The 21,206-nt window shown below is 40.8% G+C and overlaps 1 protein-coding gene across 6 annotated transcripts in view; it reads left to right on the forward strand.

Annotated features, from left to right (window-relative positions):
• The window catches only part of LOC137374375 (ribosomal protein S6 kinase alpha-3), a 139,440-nt gene extending 118,563 nt beyond the window's left edge, over window positions 1-20,877 (forward strand). For all 6 annotated transcript variants that reach the window (XM_068040377.1, XM_068040373.1, XM_068040375.1 and 3 more), the window contains 7 exons: window positions 234-323; window positions 562-720; window positions 10,770-10,931; window positions 14,279-14,355; window positions 17,314-17,431; window positions 18,878-19,018; window positions 19,220-20,877. In XM_068040377.1, coding sequence (XP_067896478.1) covers window positions 234-323; window positions 562-720; window positions 10,770-10,931; window positions 14,279-14,355; window positions 17,314-17,431; window positions 18,878-19,018; window positions 19,220-19,345 — 873 coding nt within the window. In that variant the 3' untranslated portion in view covers window positions 19,346-20,877. The remainder of the gene's footprint in view (window positions 1-233; window positions 324-561; window positions 721-10,769; window positions 10,932-14,278; window positions 14,356-17,313; window positions 17,432-18,877; window positions 19,019-19,219) is intronic.
• Window positions 20,878-21,206: the final 329 nt, after the last annotated feature.

Consider the following 21,206-nt stretch of genomic DNA (forward strand, 5'->3'; position numbering starts at 1 on the left):
ATTTAAACGCAAATTTTGTAACACTCAAAGATCACTTCTGGCAAGTGAATCCAAAGCAATTTTGGGCAAATCAAATCTGGAAATTGTTATAAATTGGTATTTAACTGGTAAAGCAGACATCAGAAAGCACTTGCATAATCGTATACGGCAGTTTGATGTTCACTTAATATAGTGGGTGTTGATGTATGCACAGTTGTGCTTTCCTGCACAAAGCAATCTTTTTTGTTTTTTAGATAATTGATAAAAGCAAGAGAGATCCTTCTGAGGAGATTGACATTCTGCTTCGCTATGGGCAGCATCCCAATATCATTACCTTGAAAGATGTAAGTACAGATTTTCATTACAGTCATATTGTCTTCTTAATTCTGTAGGTTACTCTTGTATATTCTGCTATTTTATAGCATTGTAATGCACATTATTATTGTCCAGTAACAATGATTTAAACAATTTTTCATATCCAGTGCTGTTTAAAAAAAATAAAAAATAAGTGTGGAAGGGATGTTCATTCTGTAAATGGTCACTAGCTCTTTATTGATTATAGATCTCATGTCATTTCTACAGGTTTATCATGATGGTAAATTTGTGTATCTAGTGACAGAACTCATGAAAGGGGGAGAATTGCTGGACAAGATTCTCAGGCAAAAGTTCTTCTCTGAGCGCGAAGCCAGTGCTGTACTGTACACCATAACAAACACTATGGACTATCTGCATGCACAGGGGGTAAATATAATGTAATACATTTCCAGTATTTTGATTGTTTTTTTACAGTAGAACAGCAATAGAAAAAATATGCTACTCATTCTTTCTGCCTGCTAATGCTGTAATATCATGGATCGACTCTTTTTGGGGGAAAAAGCCCCCTCAAGCCCCCTGCATTTTTAGGTTGAATATAATTCAAGTAACAGTTCTGTAGCTAAATTGAACCCTTTCTGAATTTAAAGTTTTTTTTCAAAAAAAATGAGATATTCCAGTATATAACTTTTATACTGATCAAGTTAGAATCCAAATGCCTGTTATGTCTTTCATATGTGGTTAAGTGGTGCTGATTTTAGTTTTTAATGAGACTGTTTCTTCCTAAAGATGTGATTGACTGACTATCGGTTGAGACTACTGAAGTTTAACTTTTCTACGGATTCTATCATTTTGTTGTTTAAAACAAAAAATCTCTGCATGACCTAAATTACTCATTCAACTATCTCCTACAAATGGAAAGTTATGCCATTGGGAACCAAAGGGTTATTCTCAGTAACAACTTGTGTCACTCTGCTGCCATGTGGGCATGACTTTTGAGATTTTAGTTGTATTCAAAGTTGTCTCTAGTCTTCTGTAAAGTCTACCTTCAAAATTTTATGAAATGTTTTAAACTGCTGTATAATTGTCTTCTGGGTTCACACATTTTATTTGTCTTGGTCAGTATGTAAAATGAGCTGCTGGTTTTCTGTTGGTCGGAAGATTTATTTCATTCAGTATTGTCCTCAGTATGCCAACACATAGCTCCAAGAATGGAACATTTTGCAAAAGGTCCTTTCCAGTGACTATCTCCCAGTGTTTGATTTTTAGAGGTGCAAAATCTATTCCAAGCTAACTTGCTGGAAAATTCTCTTTGAAAATGCTTTGTCTGCATTTGAAACTCCATGCAGAGAGCACTTGGAATCCAACTCGTCTTGTTTCTAGAAATGGAGCAGATGTACACTTAGGCTTTGCATTAGCTCAAACACTTGGGAGAGGGCATTAGAGTCATAACATAATTATGAATGAGGAAGGCTTTATGGTCCATATGAATTAGTCTGTCCAGAAAAATTCTGTCACTCAATTTCAGCATCCAATTGTTTCTTAAAAGTTTCCAGAGGTTGCTGTCGCTTGAAGTCGAGTCCATTCTTTGATCCTTGTACTGCATGACAATTACTTCCTGAAATCAGTGATAAATTTGCCTCTTACAAATTTGAATGTGTTCCCTTGTCCCAGTCTGTTTTAATTTATTCTGAATTTACCTTTCTTCTTCCCTTAATTGTCTTATATACTCAATAAGATCACCTCTTGATGCCTCCCTTTGAGATTATAAAGCCCAAATCTATCTTTATAGCTCAATTCTGAGACACGAAAGGTTAGCCCCTTGGCCGCTATCAATGCTCCCTTTAGTAGCTATTGTATTTCATTAACCAGAATAGGCTGCAGCACTCTTATCAGACTTATCAAGTTCCTCTGACTTGTAGAATCATAGAATGGTTATGCCACAGAAGGAGGCCAGTCGGCCTGTTGCGTCTATGCCAGCGCTCTAAGAGCTACTCAACTAGTCCCACTCCCCCGTCTTTTCCCTGTGGCCCTGCAGATTTTTTTCTCATAATTATCCAATTCCCTTTTGAAAGCCACGATTGAATCTGCTTCCACCACATTCTTAGGCAGTGCATTCCAGACCTAACCACTTGATGTATATAAAAAAAAAAAAAATTCTTATATTGCTGTTGCTGCTTTTGCCAATCGCCTTAAATCAGTGCCTTCTGGTTCTCGACCTTTCTGCCATTGGGAACAGTTTTTCCCTATCCACTCTGTCCAGACCCCTCATGATTTTGAACACTTCAATCAAATCTCCTCTCCACCTTCTTTAGGGAGAACAGTCCCAGCTTTGCCAATCGATCCATATAACTGAATTCTCTTATCCCTGGAACCGTTCTCATAAATCTTTTCTATACTCTATAAAGCCTTCACATCCTTCCTAAAGTGTCGTGCCCAGAATCGGACACAGTACTCCAGTTGAGGCTGAACCTGTGTTTTATAAAGCTTCACCATAACTTCCTTGCTTTTGTACTCTTTGCCTCTGTTTATAAAGCCCACGATCCTGTATGCCTTATTAACTGCTTTCTCAACCTGTCCTGCCATGCGTTATTTGAACTGTTGAGCATTAAGTTTACTAAAACCCCTAAATCTCTCTTGGCTATTTCAACACCATTCTTGGAGTAAGTGTGTTGCTTTTTTCTTCCTATTGATATTTTACCCTAGTCCACAAAAATTTCCATGTGCCATTTTCTGCCTGCTTACATATTGTATCCAACTCATTTTGTAATTTTTGAGCAGTCTCTTCAGATTCCAATATCCCTTATATATTTAATCACTTTGCATTGAAGTTCTGAATCTAATGTTTGGAAATTAAAAACAGATTCCTGGGGCACCCCATCACATACTTCTCTCCAACATAATTTCTAACTGACTCACTTTCTATCCTTCAGCTACTTACTCATTCCTAGGGTTTACCATGTCATCTTACATCTTCAATTTTAACCAGTGTCCCTTTGTGTGGAATTTTTTCAAATGGCATTTGGAAATGTAGGAACACCACCTTTTTAGGGTTATTATCACAGTCTGTTTGGGTTCCCCCTTACTCAAGGAAGTCAGTCACGTAGGATCTCTCCCTTCTGAATCTGGTTGCTGCTGTTGGCTCTCTTTTATTCAGATAATCTTCAGGTTTTCTTTTGATAACTAAATCCATTATTTAACATGCAGTGGAAGTAAGATGAAGGATCTTTTGGTGCTTGTCATTTTTGTCCTTTTTCTTTTAATGTGGGCACCATGTTGACCTATTTCCAGTACTGGTACTTCACTAGTGTCTGGTACTTCCTTCATAATTGGCAGTGCCTCACAAATCTCTGGCAACATTCTGCAATAAGTACCATCTGTCCCTGGAGATTTTTGTTTTGAGCCCTTCTAGCCTATTCAGGCTTTCATCTTGTTAACATTGAAGTTCATGATTTTATTTAGATTAACGAGGTTTGGGGACAGCAGGTTGCTCAGGTCTTCTGTTACAAATACAACAGTAGCAACTTAAATTTATATAGTGCTTTTAACATATCAAATACACTCCAAGGCACGTCACAGAGGCATCATTATAAAAAGGTTGAAAGCCGAAGAAGGAAATATTGGCAGGAGTGACCAAAAGCTTAGTCAAAAATGTGTGTTTAAAGCAGATTGTTAAAGGCGAGGAGGCAGAGGGCTTTAGGGTGGGAATTCCAGAATGTGGAGCATAGATGAAGACACTAGGAAGAAGTAATTAAGTTTACTACTTTCTACTCATTCTCCGTTTCAAGCTTGTCTGTATCTGTTAAGCATTTTCACTGCTTGTGTCTTCTACTGTAGCACTGAAATAATTTAACTTCTTCAACCTCTGCTGCTATCTCTCTTCTATGGCCTTCTTTGCTCCTCTTAATCACTCTTTTAACACATTCTGCATATTTTTAAATACACCACAGTAAAACCATTCTCCTCGTTCATCATCCTTCCATTTTACTTGTTAATTCATTTAGTGTCACATTTGCTTCGTGAGATAGTTTTAGTAATGTATTTATCCTGTGCATTCAGCATTGTTCCTTTTAAAGTTGTTCCATTTGTTCTCTTACAGTCTTTGAGAAACCTACCCCAGTCCATGTGCCTGTGAATTGCGCCATTTTAAAATTGAGATATTCCTGATCTTGGGTGTTTGATTCCTTAAATGCTCTCCACCTTCTCTGGCTCTTGCCCTAAAACTCCAATGCTACTTGTGTCAGTGTTGCTCTATTAGAATCTAGCGCTGAAGCACAAGTCATCACCATAAATGTAGATTCAGTATAGGCTCAAGGCAAACCTTTGGGAATGTTGACTGGTACGTCTAGGATGGCCACCGTAATCCTGCAGTAATACAGGATTGCCAAGAGCCCTAAAGTCACAGAATAAAGTGGATCTATTTTTGAGAAATATTCCTCTTTTTGTACGAAACTTCAAGCAGCAGTCTCAGTTCCCCTCCCAATTGAGGATTTTAACACTATTGTCAGTCATGCAAGATTTTTCTGTCCATATGACTGGGCTGATGCACACATGGTTTTTGCCTTTGCAATGACAGGGTGGCGATTCTAGTAGCATTGAAAGCCTTAACCTAACATGCATCTGACAAGATATCTATGGCAGTTGGTTTGCATGGTGAAAGTTCATTACAAGTGATATATTAATCAGAAAATGCTTAAGAACATATAAGTGTCTGAAGAAAGGTAAGGAAAAGGGCCTTGCCCTTGGTTCTTAGTTTACTTTGAATTGCATGCCTGTGTAGCCTCAAAGTGGCTTGTTATGTCCTGAGAATTCTGCTTGGAGTAGTATTCTTTCCAGTATTCGGTAGAAGAGCTAATTTTTCCAGTTTTAATGTCTCATGGCCGCCTGAATTTGGGAGGCTGTGGGTTGATTTCTTAACCTTGGCCAGTCCTGGCAGGTTATGGAGGGTCCGCATGACTGGAGAAATCCTTTTTCATTTCTCCAGGTGCAGATTTCACTGTGGTGTTCCCTGCTTAGATGAGGTATGGCAAAAAACATGCTCTCGGGAAAACAGATTTTCACTCACCACACTCCAAATGAAGTTTGGGGCTTAGGAAGCACACCATGCGGTGCAGGGTATTGTAATAATGAATGAAGTCATGAAAGGTAGTTCAAAAACTAAATGATTTGTATGAGTAGGAATACCTGTCTGGGATTTGCATCTTGTACACAATTGTATTTGACCCATTTGAACAAATTGTTTCCTGTGATCTTAATGCGGCACTGCATGTTTCAATCTGACCTAATTGGTTAGTTTTCTATTCTTGGCTTTCAGTTGGGCTGCTTTAAAAATCACATTTATAGTCATTTTCCTTAGAATTGTCTAAATTTAATTTCTCACAAAACTGTGATGCTGGAGTTCTATCTGCTACCAAATATTGGACAGGAAGCAGTTCATAAAATCATTCTAGATTTACTAAATGCTTCCTGTCCAATGGATCATGTCAGTGGCTTTCCTTAGAACTGTGGTCAGATGCATTTGTTTCCTTTAGCTACAAAGCATTAGGTAAATCCATTGCTAAGCAACATTTAACTAGGCAGTTAGAATGCCTCATTCCTTTCACTTGTTACAATTCCCCAACAAACGGTATGTTATATCTGTGCTCACAGAAGGAATTTTCCTTGACTTTCTGCAAGGTGCTTTATGGGATTTGAGTTTCTGTCTGCATGCTGTTAAAAAGCATTGCTTGTGCTCTCGGATGAGGACCCAGCAACTATTTTCTTGGTACCTCCTCAAGCTTAGCCTTTAAGTTTAGGGCTCTCCTCTTCCCACGCAACTCCCTCCCCCCCCCCCCCCCCCCCAATCCTGCGTTTCCAGTTCGACTTTGATGTATTCTCCATGTGTAAGCTCTGTCCCAACCTGCTTCTTATTCCTTTCTGTGTCCTAGAGTAATTGAAGTCAAACGTAAAAGATTTTGGAACTTGAACTACATACGAAGAATGGACATTTTTCACATTTTCTGAAATAGAACTAAGAGCCTTGATCTTGACTGTTCTGGAGTCCTTTCTAGTTTTTCTTGTTCTTGAGGTGAATTTTGTGCTGCTTAAGGTAATGATGTAGTTGCTAGAAAGTTAGAGCACTTGTCATTTTGTCACCCAATATGAAGCACTTCCTGTTAATCTGTTAATTGTGTTTCAGTGGTTTGATTATTTGCAGGCGAAGGGTATTAATTGGGGTCTTATTTGAGCACTTCTAAGCAGACACTCACTGACGCTGGTGAAGGGTTTGAGTAAGGAGCTACATGTTTGTAATCCTTTTACTCTGCGCAATAAATGTGAAGCTGAGTCAATATAGGCTCCAGCATTAACCTTCCACAACAAACTTTCTGGAGTTTAACGCTTCCAGCTTGGGTGTAACGTAGTCAGATACAAAGCACCCCTGCTGCACTTGTGGCTCCTGAGTGGGATTGCAGTTTTTTGCTATGGATGTGCAACTATTTATTAAGTTGAGACTTGAGCCACAAGTTTCAGTCCATTGACATCCAGTCATTAAGAGGACTTCAGCAATGGTGGACCTGATGTAGGTAATTAAATTTTGAAGATCAAGGATAAATCATAGAATCATGGAAAGTTTACAGCACAGGAAGAGGCCACTTGACCCATCGTGTCTGCGCCAGCCGGGAAAAAACCCCCAGCCTAATCCCACTTTCCAGTGTTTGGTCCATAGCTCTGTAGTTTATGGCACTTCAGATGCACATTCAGGTCCCTTTTAAATGAGATGAGGTTTTCTGCCTCTACCACCTTTTCAGGCAGAGTGTTCCAGACGCCTACCACCCTCTAGATGAGAAAAGTTTTCCTTGTCTCTCCTCTAATCCTTCTATCTCATTTTAAATCCATGCCCCCTAGTCACTGACCCTCTGCTAAGATAAATAGGCTCTTCCCATCCACTCTGTCCAGGCCCCTCACAATTTTGTACATCTCAATCAAATCTTCCTGCAGCCTCCTCTGTTCCAAGGAGAACAACCCCAGCCTATCCAGTCTTTCCTCATAGCTGCAATTTTCCAGTCCTCGTAAATCTCCTCTGTACCCACTCTAGTGCACTTACATCCTTTCTGTGGCTTAACTAATATTTTATATAGTTCCCGCATAACCTCCCTACTCTTAGATTCTGTGCCTCGTCTAATAAAGGATTCCGTATGCCACCTTAACCACCTTTATCGACCTGTCCTGCAACCTTCAGGGATCTGTGGACATACACGCCAAGGTCCCTCAATTTGTCTACACCTGTGTGTCCTCCCATTTATTTTGTATTCCTTTGCCTTACTTGACCTCCCCAAATGCATCACTCACACTTCTCTGGGTTAAGTTCCAATTGCCACTTTTCTACTCACTTGACCAGTCCATTGACATCTTCCTACAGTCTACAACTACCCTCCTCACTATCAACTATGCAGCCAATTTTTGTCATCTGCAGACTTCTTAATCATTCCCCCTACGTTTATGTCCAAATCATTAATATATACCAGAAAAAGCAGGGGACCTAGTATTGAATGGAACCCCACTGCAAACGGCTTTCTAGTTGCAAAAACACCCGTCAACAGTTACCCTATATTTCCTGTCGCTGAGCCAATTTTGTATCCGGCTTGCTACAGTCCCCTGGATCCCATGGGCTTTTTTTAACCAGTCTGCCATGTGGGACCTTATCAAAAGGCCTTGTTAAAATTCATGTAGCTCACATCAACTGCACAACCCTCATCAATCCTCCTTGTTACTACTTCAAAAAATTCAATCAAATTAGTCAGACGTGACCTTCCCTTCACAAATTCATGCTGGCTATCCTTGATTAATCTGTGCCTTCCCAAGTGACAGTTTATCCTGTCTCTCAGAATTGATTCCAATAATTGGCCCACGATCGAGGTTAGGCTGACTGGCCTGTAACTAATCGGTCTATCCCTCTGTCCCCTTTTAAACAAAGGTACAATGTTAGCAGACCTCCAATCATCCAGCACCACACCTGTATCCAGTGAGGATTGGAAAATGATGGTCAGACCTTCAGCTATTTCCTCCCTGGCTTCTTTTAACAGCCTCTGGTACATCTCATCCGGCCCTGGTGATTTATGCACTTTCAAGGATGCTAATCTCCATACTTGCCCTCTCCTTACGTTTAACACATCCAATACTTCACACTCCTCCGAAAGTAAAGTATATCTTTGGTTGTGCCCAAGATTACAATCTATAATGCATTGCTATATAGCAACTGAGAATCTTGGACTTTATGCAGCTCACTCAGGTATGACTTAAAATGCTGGAAGATTAATGTGTCTGCTACAGATTGGAGAGTCTGTGTGGAAGCTGGCAACTACTTCCAAGTATTTCCTGCCATACTGAGTGATTCAACTGCATGCAGTGCATTGGAGCTTCTGCTGGAGATCCCGATAACGGCCTCCTCATTCACTTTCCTTTTTGTATGCTCTGTAATGTTGCAATCCAGCTGGCAGTAAGTAGCACAGAGTCCAACTCGACTGAGTACTGCTTTGACAGAGTACTTAATTCGGAGAGTTTGAGTGGGGGAATTTTAAGGGTTGATCTCTCTTTAAAATCTAGTCAAGTTTTGCATTTAGTATTTAACTTAACTTTAACTTGTAGTTTCTTCACAGTCTTAGTCAGTGGTAAACAAGCTGTCTGCTAGTGGCAGCTGCATAGTTAGTTAATTAGATGGGTAGTTAGAACTGGTTACTTGGTCAGCAGGGGCTGACTCAAGTCTTTTGAATTTTTGCTAGTATAAATACAGGAGCCTTTTGCTTGTACATGAAGTAAGTAGCACGGAATCTAGCTTGACAGAGTACTGCTTCGACAGGGTACTTAACTCTGGGAATTTTGTGTGACACGGAATTTGGCGCAGTGAGGGGGGAGGTGCTGTTCTGGTCTTTTACAAAACAAGGAGCGGTCTGAGTGAGGGAGCGGGAGACAACAAGACCTAGTGAGCAGCTGCTAAGTGTTTCCGGATAATAGTCCAGAAAGTAAAGGCATGGCAGGGAACCTCAACCCTGTGGAATGCACATCCTGTGCCATGTAGAAAATCCTGGTTGCTTCTCATGGCCTGGACGACCACCTGTGCAGGAAGTATTGCCAGCTAGAACAACTTGAGCTCTGGGTTTTGGAGCTTGAGTGGTGTCTGGAGTCACTACAGGGCATCCGCGAAGTTGACAGCTTTGTGAATAGCATGTTTACTGCAGCTTAAAAATGTGCAGGCAGAGAGGAAATGGCTGACTTCCAGAAGGGCAAGGAAGACCAAAAAGGCAGGGCAGGGATCCCATGAGTGCATCTCACTATCCAACCTGTATTCAGTTCTGAATACTGGTGAAAGTAATGGTTCCTCTGGGGATTGAAGGTAGAGCCAAGTTCATGGCACCATGGGTGGCTCAGCTGCATTGTGGGGGGAAAAGAGTGGAAGAGCGATAGTAGTAGGGGGATTCATTGACCTTTTCTATAACTAGCACTGAGATCAGGTATAGCATGGGTAGGTGCATAATAAAACTGCATTTTTCTCCCAATAACATGTCTTAATCCTCAAATTGGAAAGAGCGCTCTGCACCGATGCAGTGCTTGCTTTTTCTGTAGTTCCCATTCTTGTCATTTGGTGAGACAGCCAATTAATGCTGGAGTAAGGATAATTTTCTGATACTGACTCATCATCCTAGGAATTTGATTGTCATTGCCCCAAACTAATTTCACTTAAATGTGCCATTGAGAAAGAAGACTTTCATTTCATTGGGCCAGGGTGGTTCAAAATTCCGGTTCCAAGATGAAAACTATCAGCCTTTCTCAACAACTAATGTTTTGAAGAAATCTAATAGCTACATTTTGATTAACTTCTGTTGAATTGCAAAATCAATTTCAAATTAATACAAAAACAAAGCACAGAAGAAACTAATGTGTGAAATCACATTTTGGTTTCTTACTTTCCATTTTCTCCTTTATACTGGCAACCCTATACCCAAGTATAGTCCCTTACTTAAGTATCCATTCTTGACATACCTTGGACAGTGAACACCAAAATCCTATTCACAGTTAGACTAATCATAGTTGAGCACAATTCTGGCATCACCTAAACTACACGTACATGTACTTCGAATAGTTGCTAATTAGCCATCAGGCGCAGAGACACTCTAACTATTCTCTATTTCCATTCCATTTTCTAACCTGCAGACGTTGAGGATAGTTATAAGTGCTTCCACTGTTTCAACACCTATCAGCTGTGTCTGCGTAAAACAAGGGATAAACTTCAAACCTTTTTGATCTCTGACTTAGTGACACTCTGCAAAGTACATTTATCAACTTCAGAAGACCTTACCATACTCTTGTATATTCAGAGTTTTAATATGGATCTTGGTAATGCACCAGCATAACTCTAGAAGCATTTCATTGCGAGTGCATCAATAATGGGAGCGGTGGAAAAGTTCTCTGTTTATAGTGTTGATGTATTTTAATGCATTTAGGTGGTGCACAGAGACTTGAAACCGAGTAACATCTTGTACGTGGATGAGTCGGGCAATCCAGAATCAATTCGTATCTGTGACTTTGGGTTTGCCAAGCAGCTGCGAGCTGATAATGGCCTTCTCATGACTCCATGTTACACAGCTAATTTTGTTGCTCCTGAGGTAAGACGAATTGATTTATTTGTCTTTTGCTGAAAGATTACTAACGCTTAATTTAATTGCCCCCTTGAAACAATGAAATGTTTAATGTTGCTCGCTGGTTATTGGAGTGGTACAACATGCCAATATCAAACACTCTGCTGGGGATGATAGGGTGTAGGTTTATGTCTCTGTTTTCCCCTCATGCTGAGCTACCTACTTCATGTAGGTACCTACTGAACAGCAGACACTTCCCCACAGGGATGGAGGACATGTCATCTCAGGCAAGGGGCCAGACTGGCTTGGGCAAAGACTTGAGCCTTCCTGGTTACGGAAGCACAGTTAAGTGGGGGAGGGGATGAAGATTTTTTTTTTTTTGGAGTAATTTCTGTTACGTGCTCAGTAGAGACCATCAACTTTAAAACAACAGATATGAACTCCCCAGACCAATTCAAGAATTGCACGACAAAATTTCATGTTTTAAAACATTTACTAGAAACTAAAAATTGACATTAACTAATACTTAGGTAGCTAATGCACTAACTGAGAAAAGTATTTTCCATTAACTTATCAACACACTTGGAAACCCCACACATTTATACGTTGGTGTTCTCAGCAGAAAAGGTATCCTTGCTGTTAAGTCCCAAACTCCTCCCAGTTGCAATGGGTTGGATTTTCCAGTCATTCTCAAAGCCAGTGACCTCTTTGCTCATTTCTTCCCAGCACATTTGACCTGGCCTTACGTTTCTAAGGCAACCTCTGGTGATTCCATTGGTGGTCTCTCTTCCGCAAGCCTCAACTTTCGAATCAGGTTCAAGTCTTAGCAGCCTTTTGCTATATCGGCGATCTGAGAGCAGCTGTTTTTCTCTCTCTCCTGAGGCTGCACAGCTCTGCTGGTCTTTGTGTCTTCCTTTCAGCTTGCCTCACTTAGGCATGCCTGTTGAATTTATTCAGAACAAAAATCAATAGTCATTTACTTTTTACAATTCTTAGCGTCCATAAGTCTGACCATAGCAAAACCACCTTGGATTTCCTTTGTTTCCAGGTGTTAACAATTGCAACTTGAATTTACATTTTTAGAGCCCTTGGCTCCCTGTTTACAATCTGAGAGTCTGGTAGAGTGAAACCCATTGTACTTTAAATGTTACAACCTTGCTGTCTGCTTTCAAAAAGGGTCTTCGATCTGGGTTCTGATTTTCATGGTAACCAGGACCCCCTGGTTTGTCACTGGGCAGACTTGTTGTGAGGTCACATGTCTCCTGCGAATCCATTTTACACTGCATTAAAGATCACTGTTTAAAACAACCATACTACAAAGCCAAGAGTTCGTAACACTTGCAATATTGTTCAAAAGTTGGCCTCCCTAAATTTTCTTTTTGTTTATGCTCATCAAGGGGAAGGATATTACTAAGGGTTGAAACACTCATCCATTGATATCAAGCAATTCCAAATATCTAATACAAAAAGCAAAGAAATGCAGATTTTGGAAATATTAAGTAAGAACAGAGAATGCTGGGAATACACAGCAGGTCAGGCAGCATCTGTGGAGGGAGAAAGAGTTAATATTTCAGGTCAGTGACCTTTCATCAGAACTGAAAGGTCATTGACCTGAAATATTAACTCTCTGTTTCTCACTCCACAGATGCTGCCTGACCTGCTGAGTATTTCCAGCACTTTCTGTTCTTCCAAGTATCTCACCACAGCTAGCTGCAGTGCCAATCCACCTCTACTCTGCTCAACAATCCACCTTAACCACAACTTCAGAATAGCACCCTGATTGCATCGTTGGCATTTACATTTCCCAGACTAACATTCTTGTTGCCCTGAATGAGGTGGTCTGTGGTCCCAAACTCTCTATGCACTTGGTAAAGATGGCTCTAAATCAATTTCCATAGGGTCCTGTTGGCAAAAAGAGATTCTCCGGGTGAAAGGACAAAACGTAATATTGTTTTGCCTCAAACGTTCCCCAAAGTGCTTCATGGATGAGGAATTACTTTGGAGTGTAGTAACTTGTGTCCACAAATGTGATAGCCATATTGCCATGCAATCTTTAACATCTACTTGAACTAGCGTATGAAGCCTCATTGAACCGCTTGTCTGAAATACAGAAACTTGAAACAAACAGTACTACTCCAATACTGCAATAACTTGCATTCATATAGCTCCTTTAAAGTAGAAAGAATAGCCCCAGTCACTTCAGAGGTGGAATCAAAAAAATGGGTTATGCGCTCAAATCCTGAAGTAGGGGGTTGAGCTTCCATCGTACTGACTCTGGTAATAGTGCAACCAACTAAGTCAAGCTATTGCATCTGCTCACACTCCACCCAAAATATCCTTGTATAGTAGATGTTCACAGTAGCGAAAGCCTCTTGGAAATAAACTTTTATTTATACATATGCTGTAGGAAATTCTGCAATATTGAGGGTATAACTAAAATTCAGTTGCCATTGTGATATACTAAAGTTGCAACATTTTCAATATTATTAAATCAGAGCAAAAGTATGTCTGTTAGCTTAAGATCAATGGAGGTGCCATTCCAATCAGTTTATTTGCTTATAACACATATTTTAGTATTTATTGGATAGAACTTTAAGTAAGTCAGAATGGTCCATTAGTTATTAACTACAGTAATGCATTTGGTGACCTTAAATTGTTTTGGGGATTGACAAAATTGAAGTTGAGTTGGCTGAATGTTTTGGACTGTCCAAAACACCCCAGTAATTATGTTCTAGCAACCTGATTCTTGTGCTGTGTTACAACTTCTGATGCACTGTTCACTAGAATTGTTATCCTATGCATTTTTTGGCTTTTTAACTATTTTGCTAAATTACATGTAAATACAGAAGAGTAGGCTGTTTAGCCCAAAGTCATCTGTGTTCATGCTCTATGCAAGCAAATATTTGTAATTGTATTTATCTGCCCTGTTTTCACTTCCCTTCAACCTCTCTTCCTTCATCAACCTATCCAATCTGATCTTGAATGATGACGGTTTGTGTCCACCACTGAGCCCAAAAGTGAATTCCACAGCTTCACAACGCTGAAGAAATCTGTGTAAATCTGTCATATTTAATTTTGTATCTGTGGGCTCCCAGCCCCACAAAAGTACTGCAGTCTACTTCTATCTGTCCCATTCTTTCATGATTTTAAACACTATTATATCGCTTCATAATCTAAAAGAGACCTAATTTGTCAAGTCATATTTTTATTTCCTTATACCATGCTAGTTCAACTGTGTTGTACCCTCCCTAAAGCCTCAATATCCTTTTCTATAGTGTGAAGTCCAGTATTGTACATACTACATGTATTACGGTTTTATATACAATCGGAATTGTAATGCTAATTTAATTATTTCAATATATTGTAATTCATAGGTCTTAAAGCGGCAAGGATATGATGCAGCTTGTGATATCTGGAGTCTTGGTGTTCTGCTTTACACTATGCTCACAGGGTAAGTTTGTGTACTACCTAGGGTGTTGCTGATCAAAGTACAAAAAATACCAAATGGTTTTTCTTTTGGACTTTCTTCCCCTATGCTAAAGGTGGTGAATCATGCTTGGGTACGGTTCACCATGTGTTGCATGGGCGGCGCAGTGGTTAGCACCGCAGCCTCACAGTTCCAGCAACCCGGGTTCAATTCTGGATACTGCCTGTGCGGAGTTTGCAAGTTTTCCCTGTGACCGTGTGGGTTTTCGCCGGGTGCTCCGGTTTCCTCCCACAGCCAAAGACTTGCAGGTTGTTAGGTAAATTGGCCATTATAAATTGCCCCTAGTATTGGTAGGGGAATTGAGGGAAGGTGGGGATGTGATATGAATATGGGTTTAGTGTAGGATTAGTATAAATGAAGGCATTAAGAGAGCTTTTGGGCTAACAGTCAAGAAGATTGCCCCCCTCAAATCTAACTCGGGGGACACAATCACTGACCAAAGCAAGCAAATGGACTGCTGGGTGGAACACGACCTCGAACTGTACTCCAGGGAAAATGTCACTGGGACCGCCCTCAATGCAACCCTGTCTCTGCCAGTCATGGATGAGCTGGACGTACAGCCAACAAAATCGGAACTCAGTGATGCCATTGATTCTCTAGCCAGCGGAAAAGCCCCTGGGAAGGACGGCATTACCCCTGAAATCAAGAGTGCCAAGCCTGCTATACTTTCAGCACTGCACGAACTGCTTTGCCTGTGCTGGGATGAGGGAGCAGTACCACAGGACGTGCGCGATGCCAATATCATCACCCTCTATAAGAACAAGGGTGACCGCGGTGACTGCAACAACTATCGTGGAATCTCCCTGCTCAGCATAGTGGGGAAAGTCTTCGCTCGTGTCGCTTTAAACAGGCTCCAGAAGCTGGCTGAACGTGTCTACCCTGAGGCACAGTGTGGCTTTCGATCAAAGAGATCCACCATTGACATGCTGTCCTCCCTTCGCCAGCTACAGGAAAAATGCCGTGAACAACAGATGCCCCTCTACGTTGCTTTCATTGATCTTACCAAAGCCTTTGACCTCGTCAGCAGAAGTGGTCTCTTCAGGCTACTAGAAAAGATTGGATGCCCACCAAAGCTACTAAGTATCATCACCTCATTCCATGACAATATGAAAGGCACAATTCAGCATAGCAGCACCTCATCAGATCCCTTTCCAATCCTGAGTGGCGTGAAACAGGGCTGTGTTCTCGCACCTACACTGTTTGGGATCATCTTCTCCCTGCTGCTCTCTCATGTATTCAAGTCCTCAGAAGAAGGAATTTTCCTCCACACAAGATCAGGTGGCAGGTTGTTCAACCTTGCCTGTCTAAAAGCGAAGACCAAAGTACAGAAAGTCCTCATCAGGGAACTCCTCTTTGCTGACGATGCTGCATTAACATCTCACACTGAATAGTGTCTGCAGAGACTCATCGACAGGTTTGCGGCTGCCTGCAATGAATTTGGCCTAACCATCAGCCTCAAGAAAACGAACATCATGCGACAGGACGTCAGAAATGCCCCATCTATCAATATCGATGACCACACTCTGGAAGTGGTTCAAGAGTTCACCTACCTAGGCTCAACTATCACCAGTAACCTGTCTCTCGATGCCGAATTAAACAAGCGCATGGGAAAAGCTTCCTCTGCTATGTCCAGACTGGCCAAGAGAGTGTGGGAAAATGGCGCACTGACAGAACACAAAAGTCCAAGTGTATCAAGCCTGTGTCCTCAGTACCTTGCTCTATGGCAGCGAGGCCTGGACAACGTACTTCAGCCAAGAGTGACGTCTCAATTCATTCCATCTTCGCTGCTTCTGGAGAATCCTTGGCATCAGGTGGCAGGACCGTATCTCCAACACAGAAGTCCTCGAGGCGGCCAACATCCCCAGCATATACACCCTACTAAGCCAGCGGCGCTTGAGATGGCTTGGCCATGTGAGCTGCATGGATCCCCAAAGACACATTGTACAGCGAGCTCGTCACTGGTACCAGACCCACCGGCCGTCCATGGCTCCGCTTTAACGATGTCTGCAAACGCGACATGAAGTCCTGTGACATTGATCACAAGTCGTGGGAGTCAGTTGCCAGCGATCGCCAGAGCTGGCGGGCAACCATAAAAGCGGGGCTAAAGTGTGGCGAGTCGAAGAGACTTAGCAGTTGGCAGGAAAAAAGACAAGCGCAAGGAGCGAACCAACTGTGTAACAGCCTCAACAACCAATTTTATCTGCAGCGCCTGTGGAAGAGTCTGTCACTCTAGAATTGGCCTTTATAGCCACTCCCAGGCGCTGCTGCACAAACCACTGACCACCTCCAGGCGCTTACCCATTGTCTCTCGAGACAAGGAGGCCAAAGAAGAAGTATAAATGGGTGGTTGATGGTCAGCACAGACTCGGTGGGCCCAAGGGCCTGTTTCAGTGCTGTATCTCTAAATAAATAAAATAAATAAATAAAATGGGAATGCCAATTGGAAAACAAAAATCATACTGAAATTCATGTAATCAGTTTTATACTTTTGTAACACCTTGATGTAATAGAACAAGTTCCTTCTGTCTAAATTAGATTTATTCTTCATAAATGCGTGTTTCACTTTAAATATATACCAGTCGAGTAGAAATCAGTGACCAGCCACAAATGTAGTTACAGCCAGTTTAGCCATATTTCCTAATTTAAGTACAAAGCACCTTGCATACGCTCCCCACAATACAGGTATATGTACTTCACGTGTATATTTACTTAAGCATCTACCACAGCTCAGTGACCATATTTTATATAATGGGTGTTTTCTTATTTTTCCCATCCCCTGCTTCCAACAAAACCTATTTATGTGTGTCCCAATTGTTCATGGGTGTTATATCATTTTGGTGGCTCTTGATTTTCCATTGATGTCAGTATCGTGAATTCTGTATTTTTATGGTTTAATCACCTGAACTGAATTTTCTTTCACAGTTACACCCCCTTTGCTAATGGGCCTGATGACACTCCTGAAGAAATATTGGCAAGAATAGGTAGTGGAAAGTTCAGCCTGACTGGAGGTTACTGGGATACAGTTTCCGATGTTGCTAAGGTAATTGAACAAGACAAATTGATTATCTTAACTATAAATGGTTTAAACATTTGGTTAGGAAAAGCTTGCAAGCCTGTTGCCAGTACTTAATCTGTATCGAAGGATGTAGCAAAAACTCTACCAGATTCACTAATGTGGTAGAAGAGATAATTTGGAGCAGAATGGGTTGAGTAAATGTGATTGCACAAGAATGTTCCAGAACTGAATTTGACATTCCTAATCCAATCACTCAAGTGATGCAGTTGTAATACTTCCATTTTTATGGGAAAATGGGTGGGATCAAAGAATTCAATACCTCTCGTAAGTGCAAAAAATCCTGGAATCCAATGTAGTAAATGGTGTTATCCTCCCCCACCACCACCACCCCCTCCTCCACACCCCAACAGTAAATCAGTGACCTTACTGGGGATAGGGGCAAAGAGACTTGTGGTCTGTTCCTTAAAAGAGGTTTGTTCCATATGGATGAATGAATGTGAAATTCTGTACTACCTTGCTTAACCTCTGGGCACCCTGCAGCGCTTTAAAGTCATTGCATTGCTTTAAGTGTGGTCAGTATTGTAATGTAGGGAAATGTGGCAGGTCCCACCATCAGTGATGAGATGAATAACCAGCTAATATTTCTTGGTGCTGATAGATAAACAGCCAGAATACAGCAAAAATTTTCATAATTTACTGCCCTGAAGTTTCAGCCTAGATTTGTGCTCAAGTCTTTGGAATGGGACTTGAACCCACAAACTTCTGACTCAGGCCAATGTGCTACCACTGAGCCACAACTAATGCTGTTCTGTAATTATCTTGGTCAAATGTCATCTCCAACTTAATTGTACAGAATTACAGCTTTGTTTTTCTAACATCATTGGCAGCAGTGTCTACACAAAGTAGAAAATAATTTGTCGGTTTAATTGATACATTTATACTTCCAATAAGGGATTATCCAAGTACTGATTTTTTTTTTAAAGGTATATTGTGCTGTCAGATTTACAAATATCTACTGATGCAGATCTGGCTCCGGTGTAGTTTCTAGTCAGGCAGTCAGCTCTCTGCTGCCTCAAAAAGGCCTTCACTTCCCTTCTGATCAATATTTATCCCTTAATCTTTGTTTTAGTGATGAGTATTTGTCTCACTGCTGTTTGTGGAAGCTTGCTGAGTGCAATTTGGCTGTAGCATTTTCCACATTAAAACATAATTGGCTGTAAAGCACTTTGGAATGTCCTGGGGTTGTAAAATGTGCTATAAAAATGGAAGTCTGTCTGTCTTGGATTTGGTGTTGGTTAGTACCAATATGCAGATGGAGGAACGGCAATACTTGTCATGAATTTTTCCTGCAACCTAATAATAAATTTGAGGTTGGATTTATTTTCTGTGTAGTAGAATCATTGATATGGCAATGTGTTCACCTACTATAAATGTTGCAAATGTATAATGAACTGGCTTTTGGTTTAACAGGATCTTGTGTCAAAGATGCTTCATGTAGACCCACAACAAAGACTGTCTACCACCCAGGTCCTCCGACACCCCTGGATTGTTCATCGGGATAAACTACCACAGTTTCATTTAAACCGTCAGGATGCACCTCATCTAGTCAAGGTGAAAACTGCACTGCAGCATGTGCTCTCCCTGCACTGCACCGCCCTCTCCCCAAACAGCCTGTCTGCACACAATGCGCGCTTGCAAATAGCAATGAGATAAGTGACCCTTTGATCTGAGTGAAAGTGTATGCAGATGTTGATGCGCAGCTTGGTAAACTAGTGTTTTGTCTCCGCTTACATTGTGTTCTGTGTTTTCTAGGGGGCCATGGCTGCTACTTACTCTGCGCTGAACCGCACACCATTACAGCCTGTTCTAGAACCAGTCGGCTGTTCAAACCTGGCCCAAAGAAGGGGTGTTAAGAAACTTACCTCAACTGCTCTTTAGAGTGACCTATGCTGAAAACTGGATTCACAGCAGCCTTAGACATTCATGTGTATCTCCGAACAGACAGCATATCATCCCAGTTATCTTTTTATATGCTGCTTTTTGTCTTTTGCTAGTCCTGCTTTGAACAATTGGATACCAGGATATTGGGAATTTTAATCTTTGGATGGAATGTGAAGCAGAATACTTGGGAACAAAGATTATTTGGGCAAAAGCATAGAAACTTGGCATTACAATGAACACTGTATTTCTTGTATTTGTAAATTAGCAATAGGAAAAGCACTCAGTGAATTTCTACTGGGAATGTGTAAATCAATCTGGAACGTTTTCGTTACTGGGGATCTTTTTTTCTAAAGTTGAGCACTTGAGTTAATGTATATCCTATATGTGTTATCACTGTAAACCTTGTGCCATCTTTGAATGTTATGACTTTTACATAGACAGTGACTCTCATTGCTTTTTCTCCCAACATAGTCCTCCACTAGTCTGTCTACATCAATGGTTATTTTCACACTTACCTGATCAGTATTCCACGGTTGAATGTTCTGTTGGGTGCTGTTAAGTAGCCGAATGACACTTTATCCCTTTGTCTGCATTTTGAGTCAATTGCTAAACAACTATCAAATCTACTGTAATCCATAGATCCTTGCAAAGGCAACCTACCAACTATAGCATGTATTTGTGAGAACTTTTACTTTTGTGTGAGACAGAGAATGTTTATAATCTTCCATTACATATAGCTTAGCATGATTTGGTAAGGGTGATGGTCATAATTTTTGCCACTCACTGGCATTGAACAAAACATTGAATTTCTCAAATGGATTTACCTTGGCTTTTTGAGTCACAGTGAGGAGAAATAGAAGTCAATTGAAAATCTTTTGCTGTGGATCCATCATGTCTTCAGCTTTTCCATTCTTAAAGATAATAGTTTCAAGATATTACGGCCTTTAACAAATTCCTCATCATTAGGATGATATTAGAAAACATTCAAATAATATACATTAAATGTTTGCTATTCAGTTATCATAGCTCAAAGGGAAGGTGTAAAGATGAGGGATGTAATTATTTTGAAATTCAAAATCTACTTGGAGTTTTTAAAATGAAGCCGTATCACAGATGTAATATTTTTCTACACTTCTATAAAAATCAAACTTTATACTGAATGCCACCGCATAGCATGGCACTTAAGTGGATGTATAAGGATTTTTTATACTGTCTTTACCAAAGTGTGAATTTGGTAGCAGTCAGAAGTCAGGTTCATCTGACATTTGTTGAGTGATGCTGCCAGTCAACTGGATTGATTTAGAATAGTCAATTCTGAAAAATTGACTTAATTGTGCCTCATTCTGGTCCGACTGACTTACAGAATGTCTTCATTTGAAATTTAATGTTACCCTGGCCCGTTCCCAGGTGCAACTAGGAGTGGAATCAAGTCTATCAGTACGCATGTTGCTCCTTATGAGCTGACAATGTTTTGTAATCATGAGGCATAACCAAAATTTATACAAAATAAAATTTCAAAGTAATTAAAATTGTGCTGTCATTGTACTTGCAACCTTTGAGCTTCATGACATCGTTCCTGATTTACTTTGTCTTACTCTTTCACTCTTGCCAATCCTGATTACATTTTGAATTTTTTTTATTCATTCATGGGATGTGGGCGTCGCTGGCCAGGCCAGGATTTATTGCCTATCCCTAAATACCCTTGGGTGGCGGTGAGCAGCCGCCTTGAACCACTGCAGTCCATTTGGGGTAGGTACACCCACAGTGCTGTTAGGAAGGGAGTTCCAGGATTTTGACCCAGTGACAGTGAAGGAACGGCGATATAGTTCCAAGTCAGGATGGTGTGTGCCTTGGAGAG

This window comes from Heterodontus francisci, chromosome 10, assembly GCF_036365525.1.
Source record: "Heterodontus francisci isolate sHetFra1 chromosome 10, sHetFra1.hap1, whole genome shotgun sequence".
Classification (NCBI taxonomy): Eukaryota; Metazoa; Chordata; class Chondrichthyes; order Heterodontiformes; family Heterodontidae; genus Heterodontus; species Heterodontus francisci.